General features: G+C 39.8%; 1 protein-coding gene across 1 annotated transcript; it reads left to right on the forward strand.

The window, feature by feature from the left end:
- Positions 1-256: 256 nt before the first annotated feature.
- LOC123839227 (mitochondrial 2-oxoglutarate/malate carrier protein-like) lies at positions 257-2,029 on the forward strand. The gene is made up of 3 exons (XM_045868568.3): positions 257-261; positions 795-843; positions 1,425-2,029. Exons 1-3 carry the CDS (start codon positions 257-259, stop codon positions 1,920-1,922), a joined length of 552 nt encoding a protein of 183 aa, XP_045724524.3. The 3' UTR covers positions 1,923-2,029.
- Positions 2,030-9,832: the final 7,803 nt, after the last annotated feature.

The raw sequence follows: 9,832 nt of genomic DNA on the forward strand, positions 1-9,832 counted from the left end.
AGTGCTCCATTCAATATGTGCCCTCTTTAATACCCATCACCAGGCTAACCCATCCCCCCACCCCTTCCCCTCTAGAACCCTCAGTTTGTTTCTCAGAGTCCATAGTCTCTCATGGTTCGTCTCCCCCTGATAAACTTTTAGATTATTTTGTCTTCTCTGTCTCTTTCTTTCTCTTTTTTTCTGTGTTAAACGATGAGATTATACAAATTCCTGTACATATTTCCTGGTACACATGTGTGAGTGGAGTTGCCGATTCATGGGGTATGAGATGGTCCATTCATTAATTTAAATATTCAATTCTTTTCAAAAGAGATGCATTTACATTTCTACCAGCAGGGCATGATAATTTCTGGATGAATTTTTCTATTTTCTGTATCCTTACTAAAACAGTACACGTTTCTTACTTTTTGCTGAAGTGGGAGTATTTCTATATCTCATGGTGGTTTAATTTGCACTCTCTTTACAATTGAGGTTGATTATATTTTCTAACATTTGAAGGCCATTTATTTTTCTCTGAGAGCTACTTCCACTTCTGTTTTTGTATTGTTGTCTTTCTCCTACCTATTGTAGGAATTCTTTATCTAATCTTGAGACTAGTCTTGATGTATCTTGCAAAAGTATCAGTTTGTGGTTGAAATTTTCAGGCTTTTTAGCATCTTTTGATTAATGGAATTCTAAATTTAATTTATTACCCTTTATCAATATTTTTCCTTGTGGTTTGTACCACAAAGTACAAAAAACAGAACAAAGTTCGAAAAACTTCGAAATTTTTGTTTAATTCTGTAATGATACAGAGTTTCCCCTATATTATCTTTGGAAATTAAATTTTGTGAATGGTATGAGGTAAGCGTCCTATTTTTTCTCATGTGGGTAAGCAGTTTTTCCAACACCGGCTAGATAGTCCATCCTTTTACAGTGATCTGTAATATTGCTTTTTGTCTGCCCCATTGTCTGTCTTTGTTGTGTGCAGTACACAACATAGATTATAGATCATATAAATCTTTCTAACTATTAATGCAAGTTTGTCCAGTCATTTTCTTCTTCTTCTTTTTTTTTTTTTTAAAGGTTTTATTTATTTATTTGAGAGAGAGAAAATGAGAGACAGAGAGCATGAGAGGGAGGAGGGTCAGAGGGAGAAGCAGACTCCCCGCCGAGCAGGGAGCCCGATGCGGGACTCGATCCCGGGACTCCAGGATCATGACCTGGGCCGAAGGCAGTCGCTTAACCAACTGAGCCACCCAGGCGCCCCCAGTCATTTTCTTCTTCATGAGACACTTGGCTATACTTGTTTTTTTAACCTCCATTAACATTTTGAATCAACATGACAAGTTACCTAAAAACAAGACAAAACAAAACAAAACAAAACAAAACCCCGAACAAACAGATATTGTTGGCATTTGGTAAGAAGTTCATTGAATCTATAGACATATTTGAGAAGAAATCACCAGCGCCGTGGCTACAAAAATGTGTTTAATGCTCTGATTCGAATCGCCCGGGAGGAAGGGGTCCCCACACTATGCAGGGGCTGCATCCCTACCATGGCTCGCGCTGTCGTGGTCAGCGCGGCCCAGCTCGCTTCCTACTCCCAATCCAAGCAGTTCTTACTGGACTCAGGCTACTTCTCTGACAACATCCTGTGCCACTTCTGCGCAAGCATGATCAGCGGCTTGGTCACCACCGCTGCTTCCATGCCAGTGGACGTCGTCAAGGCCCGGATCCAGAACAGGAGGGTGATTGACGGGAAGCCGGAATACAAGAACCGGCCGGACGTGCTGGGGAAGGTTGTCCGTCACGAGGGCTTCTTCAGCCTGTGGAAGGGCTTCACTCCGTACCATGCCCGCCTGGGCCCCCACACCGTCCGCACCTTCCTCTTCTTGGAGCAGGTGAGCAAGGCCTGCAAGCGTCTCTTCCTCAGTGGCTGAGGCAGGCGAGGGGCCGGGGTGCCAGGGCTCCCCCTTACCCGCCGCTCCCACAGTCGGTGTGCTCCCGGGGGCCTGGACTCTGCTGCCCTGGGCCCCTCTATCTATGTTCCCTCCATGGTGCGGTTCCCTCCTCTGCGGTAAAGGCCTGTGGTCTGTCCTACCCCTCGCCACCTTGCCCTCCTTGTCCCGATCCTCACGACCTCTGTGCCCCTGGCTGTGTCTCGGCTGAGGGGTGGGGTGGTGTCTGGGAAACTGCCTGAAGCTCTCCGGCCTCCTCTGGGGTGTTAGTTTCGGGCACGTAGGACCGCGAAAGACCCTCCTTCTCAGTGGGTAAACTAAGGCAGGGCTGCGGGGACAGGAGGCGGCAGAAGCTGTCAAGGTGGCCGAAAGGCCTGCAGCGGGAGGACGTGACTCTCCACCTCACTGACGACGTGATCAATAAATTGGATTGGTGACAGCAAAAAAAAAAAAAAAAATCAATCCACAAAAATCACCAGACTCAGATATAAACTGTTACTGAAAAAACATTAATACCAAAATGGCGATTTCTTCTCACGGACGTCAGCGGCTGCAGCTCTGACAGCGAGGGTGACAAGGGCCTCCCTGTGCCCCCCAAGGCCAAGGCGAGCAAAGGGGGGATCGGCAGCTGAGCCCGTGGGGGTGAAGGGTTTTGCCAGGGCGGGGATCGGGGCAGACCTTCGCGCAGCAGCCTCTGCCATCGCCTGGTCTGCCCTCGAAGTCCCGCCCCAGGCCGGGGACCAGCCCTCGACCCCTCCCAGGACCAGGCACGTGGCTGCCCACCTTCCTCCCGAACCCCAGGTTGGGGTCTCCCCTCCCCCTGCAGAGGGGGAGGGAATGGGATAGCCTCCTTCCCAGGCTCCAGTGTGATGGGGGGGGTCCCCGCCTGGCCCGACTCCCAAAGTGCAATATGGCGCCCAGCCTCTCCTGCCCGCCCCCCCCCCCCCCCCGCACCCGTGCTGTGATCTGCGTGTTTGTGCGGCTGTGTCTCCCCTTGTGTCGGTCCCAGTCCTGACACCCTCCCCACACAGGCCCCCTGGGACAGGGAGCTCAGAGCAATAACCCCGCCCCCAGCCCCCGCCCAGGAGGGCCCCCTCCCCACCAGCCACCTCCAGAGAGTTTACTACAAAAATAAAAGAACGGAAAGGAAAAAAAAAATGGAGTGGAATGATTTTTTTTTAAAGATTTTATTTATTTATTTGACAGAGAGAGAGAGACAGTGAGAGAGGGAACACAAGCAGGGTGAGTGGGAGAGGGAGAAGCAGGCTTCCCACTGAGCAGGGAGCCCGATGTGGGGCTCGATCCCAGGACCCTGGGATCATGACCTGAGCCGAAGGCAGACGCTTAATGACTGAGCCACCCAGGTGTCCCTGTGGAATGATTTTTATAACTACTTTAATTTTTTGAAAGGTTATAGAATTATTCAAATTTGTTATTCTTGAATATATATATATATATATATTTATAAAAATAGGTTCATTTTAACTTTCTAAATTTTTGGTATAAAATTTAAACAATTTCTTATTTGCTGTTTGATCACGGTTACATCTATAAATATATTTTTTCATCCTTTCTTTTTTATTTCTTCCTCCCTCCCTCCTTTCTTTTCTCTGTCTCTCTCACAGGCATGCACACACACACACATACACACATGTACACACACCCATTTTTTGCAACTCTGTTTTTGTATAAATCTTGGCACAGATTTGACAATTTTATTACACTTTTTACAACCCAAGTGGTTTGTTAAATCTGTTCCACTGTATTATTATATCCTAAATCATTAATCACTTCTATCATAACTATTTACTTTCTTTCTCTGTTTTTATTTTGTTTTTTATCTAATTGTGGTTAGGTGACGTAACTCCTTAATTTGTAGTTTATCAAAAGGTTTAAGTGTATACCTTTTCTTAGTGAACCCTAACATTTTGATATAATTTTTTCTGTTCTATTTTTTTCAGTCCTATTTTTTTTAAGTTTTTCTATGGAATGTTTTTCTTGACCCATGAATTCTTTAGAAGGATGCATTCTTAATTTATAACTTGGTGACTTTTTATTTTTAATTTTTTTATCATTTATTTCAGGCTTAATTACTTTGTAATGCGAGAATGTGATCTATATTAAACAGACTCATTTAAAGTCTCTCTAACACTCATGTGACAGAGAGAGAGAGAGAGAGAGAGGGAGTATGAGCAGGGGAGAGAGAAGGAGAGGAAGAAGCAGACTCCTCACTGAGCCAGGAGCCTGATATGGGGCTCAATCCCAGGACCCTGAGATCATGCCCTGAGCTGAAGGCAGATGCTTAACCATCTGAGCCACCGAGGCGCCCCCAGACTCATTTAAATTTGATTGCTTTCTGGCGCTAGTGTGTGTTCAAGCTTTTAAAGTCTTTGAAAATAATGTTCATTCCCCAATGTTATGAAACGTCCTATTTGTATCATTTTTTCCAAGCTTGTAAATTGTGTTACTCAAATCTGTTATACTTATGGACTTATTTTTCTATCTGGTCTGTAGTTTATTGAGAGATGTTTGTTAAACTCACCTATTTTGAAGGTGGATTTGTCAATTTTTGCATGTGGTTTTGTCAACTTCTGCATGTGGTTTTGTTTTTCTTCATTTCTATTAAAGCTATATTATTTGATATAAATAGATCGGAATTATTATGTCTTCCTTATGAATTGAATATTTCATGATGACATCCTGACCCTACTTACCTATTTCCTCAGTGTGGCAGATCGTATTTTAGAAAAATGACAGCAATGCTCTCTCCTGTCCCATATGCTTCTCTCACAATGTGACTTTGACATTCCTGCCATTGAAATTTGTATCTTTGTTCTCTCCTCTTGAATCTGGGAAACTCATAATTAAGGAGGAAGTAATACTATGTGCCTTCTAAAGCTAGATTTTGAAGGCGATAGATTCCTTTTCATCTACCATGCTGTGAGGAAACCCTAACCGAAGGACATGAGGAAACCACATGGAGAGTCCAGATGAAGGTACCATCTAAGCTGATACCGGCATCCACAGCAAGTCATGGGATAACCACTCTTCCAGATGATTCTTATTCTTTGCCAATGGATCATGCCCAGACTTTGGAACTTTCTAACTAGGCCTTCAGTTGTTGGGAATCAGGGATAGGCTGTCCCTGTGTTCTGTTTGGATTATTGATCCACAGAATCTGAAAAATAATGTTTTAAGCCACTATCTTGGGGGTGATTTTTGTTCAGTGGAGTAATCTGATCACAATTAGTGACATCAGCATTTTTTAATTTATTATTTCTGTGAAGTACAGTTGTATAAAACTGAAGACTCAAAGTAAGCTGTAGGGTTGCTTTTTATGTCCTACATAAAAGAAATCTGGAGACAGGCAGTCCAGGCTGAAATGGCAGCTCCTCAGTTACCATGGAACAGTGCTCCTTGTCTCTTTCTCTTGTGTCATTTTTAGCACGATGCTTTAATTTTCCTCTTCACCTCGTATCCACATGCCAGGAGCAGGGAGGGAAAATGTGAGGAAGTGCAAAATGGGTCTTCCTTCCAGTTGAGCGAATCTCTATTGGAGAGATTTCCTTGAAGCCAGAGTTTATGCCTCATTGGCTGCACCTACTGCAAGGGAGCTGGGGAAATGCAGCTTTCAGTTGGACAGACTGCCATTCAGAAGAAAATCAGTGTTCAGTTACTAAGGAAAACCGAGAGAATATATTTGAAGAACTTTCTACCAGCATTTTTTGCTGCAAGTGGTACGTCTTTTGCCTTACTCTGGCTATATCCTTATTGTTCTAGTATGTCACTTATAAATGGTGCATTGCTGGATTTTTTGCAATTGGACCATTTTTATATATATATATTTTTAAACATTTTATTTATTTATTTGAGAGAGAGAGAGTGAGAGAGAGCACATGAGAGGGGTTAGGGTCAGAGGGAGAAGCAGACCCCCTGCCGAGCAGGGAGCCCGATGCGGGACTCGATCCCAGGACTCCAGGATCATGACCTGAGCCGAAGGCAGTCGCTCAACCAACTGAGCCACCCAGGCGCCCCATTTTTATATTTTATTAATACATTAATATTTACTGTGATTAGACTCCTATCTAAAAATTTATGTTTTTTTTTTCTATTATTGTGAATCCTTAGAACTTTAACAAGCATACAGACTTATCAGGGACTAAATATAATCAGTATCTTTACTTTTCTCTGAAAAAAGTGCAAGGACTGTGAAATAATTTAGTTCCTTTCTAGTCATATGCTATTTTCCTGTATTTATTTCTCTTATTTTAAAACCTCACAAATTAGAAAACCCTAATATTTTCTTAGATTTATCTACGTGTCTCTTAACTTTCTTTCATCAGTGTTCTTTCTTACTGCTCAGATTTTGTTTTAGGGATAATTTTCTTTATCCTTGAAATATATCCTTTTGGCATTTCTTCATATTCTTTCCATGTTTTATAGACTCTGTTTTGACTAAAAATGTATTCATTCTTGAAATACGATTTCATTAGACATTTTTTCTTTTTTTTTTTGTTTTTAAAGATTTTGTTTATTTATTCCTGGGGGGGTGGGGCAGAGGAAGAAGTAGGCTCCCAAGGAGCAGGGAGCCCGATGCGGGACCCGATCTCAGGACCCTGGGATCGTGACCTGAGCCGAAGGCAGACGCTTAACCATCTGAGCCATCCAGGCACCCGACATTTTTTTCTTTTTTGATCATTGTTTTGAAGTCATCATTCCACTGTTCTCTGGCTGCTATTATTTCATTATTATTTTTGTTTTTCTTGGTGTGGTTAGCTATAGGAATAATTGTCTTTCTACTTTTTTTTTCTTAGTTCAATATTTTTTGTTTGGCAACCACTGTGCCAAATACTGTTCCAAGTTCTGAAGATACAACATTAGACGAAACATCACTGGCCTCATGAAATTTAGAAACTTATCAAAAGAAAAGAGAATTGAGAGACAATTTAAATATAGCAGGAGAAGTAGTGATATATACAGTGTACAATGATGTGAATCCTATAGTAGCACCCGGGAATATTTATCCTCTGGTGATCCAGGGTTTTTTGGCCCTCAGCATCTTAGATGTAATGTTCTATATATAACCTGAATGAGAAAAATGGTAAAGGACTAGTTTGTTGATGAGGGATGACTAGATAGCTTTGTAATTTTATCTTTGATACCAAGATACATAGTAACAAGGAAATTGTTTTCTGGCAGAATTATTTAAAAATAATTCAGAAGGTAATGTAATTTTTTAAATATCTGTAATGTTATAAATTTAAACTTAAAATTTAGCTTAAAGACTCTGATTAAATATTGAAAATAATGACAGTTTGGTTCTGACAGAACCAAAAAGCAGCTAGTGCCAGTGGAAATAAAGAAGTATGATGGCAGAGAGGAAGGAGATCGAATGAGCATGCATGGTGCCTAGTACGATCGTGGTATCTGCTTTAGATGGGTTCTTTTGACTATAGTAGGTGCATGATCTGACCTCTGTTGCTCTAGAAAAGAGGGATTTCTTGTTAAGGAAATGAGACAAAGACAGAAATCAAAATACAACCAGGCCTACTGTGTTCAGAGAAGGAAATTGGAGAGCTGTTAGCAAAGGATGCATTCTCTAAGGCAGATTCTGCTTGTTACTCTTTTTTCTCTTTCTCCTCTATTTGTCATCTCTTGTTGATATCTGGCCTGTTTCTGTTCTTTTCTAAGATTTTACTTATATTTTTGAGAGAGAGAGAGAGAGAGAGAGAGCATGAGCAAGGGGGACAGAGAGAGAAGGACAAGCAGACTCCCCATTGAGTGCAGAGCCCCATGTGGTGCTCCACACAGGTGTTGCATCCCAGGACCCAGAGATCATGACCCTGAGCCTAAGTCAGACAGTTAACCAGCTGAGCTGCCCAGGTGCCCCTCAGCTCATTTCTTGTATCTGCTTTGTTTACTTCATTCACTCAGCAGAAACAATAGAGAGTCCTCCTCAAAATACATGTAGTGCATTATGTGTGCACATATATGTTTCATTACCGGTAACTCTTTGAGATTGAAAGTTTGATATTAGATTCATTGGCAGAACGATTCAGGTGTTCTTTACTTGTCAGAAAATTCCCACTAAGATTTTTAGGATTAAGACTGAAAGTTACTACTTAATATGGAGGTTGTCTCTCTAGTCTGTCACTCACCAAATAAATGGCATAATGATGACTGTTAAATTTATGTGTATATTTCCTTTTGTATGTTCTTAATAAATGTTTCATTTTAGAATAGTTTTAGAACTACAAAATGAGGGATATCTGGGTGGCACAGTTGGTTAAGCCCTTTTCTCTTGGTTTCTGCTCAGGTCGTGATCTCATGGTCGTGGGATTGAGCCCCACATCAGCTCCACTCTTAACATGGAATCTGCTTGTGTTCTCTCTTTCCCTCTCTCTCTGCGCCTCCCACTTGTGCTCTCTCTCTCAAATAAATAAATCTTTAAAAAAATAAAAAAATAAAGATAAAAAATAAAAAGAATTACAAAATGATTGCAAAGGTAGTATAGAATTCATGTATGCCCACATGTACTTTCCTCCACTAGCAACATTTTACATTAGTATGATATATTTTTCACAATTAATGAGTCAATATTGATGCATTAATATTAACTAAAGGCTATAATTTATTCAGATTTCTTTAGTTTTTCCATACTGTCATTTTTCAGTTCCAAGATCCCAACAAAAATGCCACATTGCACTTAATAATCATGTTCCCTCAGGCTCCTCTCGATTGCAGTTGCTTTTTTCTTTTGCTGCTTCTTTAACTTGAAAAAAAATATTCAGGCTTTTTTTTTTTTATTTGTTTCAAAATTCTTATTGATAGAGCTTCAGAAAGTGTTTTGTAAGTGTACAGTAATATTAAAAGCTTAATTCTGTAGCTTAATGGAAGTATGAAATCATATGCAAAATGAAAAGCAAGGGTAAAAATATCCATAAAAAATAAACCATTATTTTAAAAAAGAATGACATTTAATGCCCTGTGATCCTGATATTCTTTTGAAATTGTTTTATTTTGCACATCTATTCACGGTTTTACTGATGAAATAAATTATTGCTACATTTAGCATGTACTTAATTAAACGTTATAAAAGCTACAAGTCATGTTTGTTTAAAGTCGTTTCATAATTTTAAATTTAATTATCTGACAATTATCAATCACTTTATTAGTCAATACTTGAAATCGAATGCATGTCAGTATAATTATTAATGCCAGCCCATTTACCAGCTCATTTACTCTGGCTATGCACAATTTTGTGTGACATTTAAAAAAGAACACTGTTTTCATAATGATACAATCATTTTTCTGAAGATCAACAAAAGATTATTTCTTATAATTCTGTTACTTACTATTTTCCTGACTAAATTCATAGACTGAGAGGAACCAGATGGTAATGGAAAATATACCAGTGGTAGTCTATTTAATTGGTATTTTAAATTGTCTTTCTTTCTACTCAGAAGAATCTGTATTTTATTTTTTGTACTGCTAGAAAGCAAGAAAATGCAATCTCTTACATTTTATGATACTTTTACATCCATTTTTCATTTGAATCTCACAAATATTCTGTGATATAAGTAAGGTAAACATAAACTCAACATCACCAGGGTTCATCTACCTTTGAATATAAATGTAAGCAAATAAATATTAATACACATATTTACTGGCTCATTTAACTACATTTGCAAAATGTAGGACTTCCATTTCTTTCCTCACAAAATTCTTCCAGTTTTTTTACTGTGTGCTTCTTGATGAAGTCCAATCTTAAAAAACCATGGGGCGAGAATGCAATTTTGATGCTGACATTTTTAAATATTTGATAGATTGTTCTTAGAATTTATACATTGCATCTGCTCTTCTCTTTGCATTGTTTATTTCTTCATTTAAAT

Source organism: Mirounga angustirostris, unplaced genomic scaffold (genome assembly GCF_029215605.1).
Source record: "Mirounga angustirostris isolate CCGP_5_RB_7025 unplaced genomic scaffold, mMirAng1.0.hap1 SCAF_3, whole genome shotgun sequence".
Lineage (NCBI taxonomy): Eukaryota > Metazoa > Chordata > Mammalia > Carnivora > Phocidae > Mirounga > Mirounga angustirostris.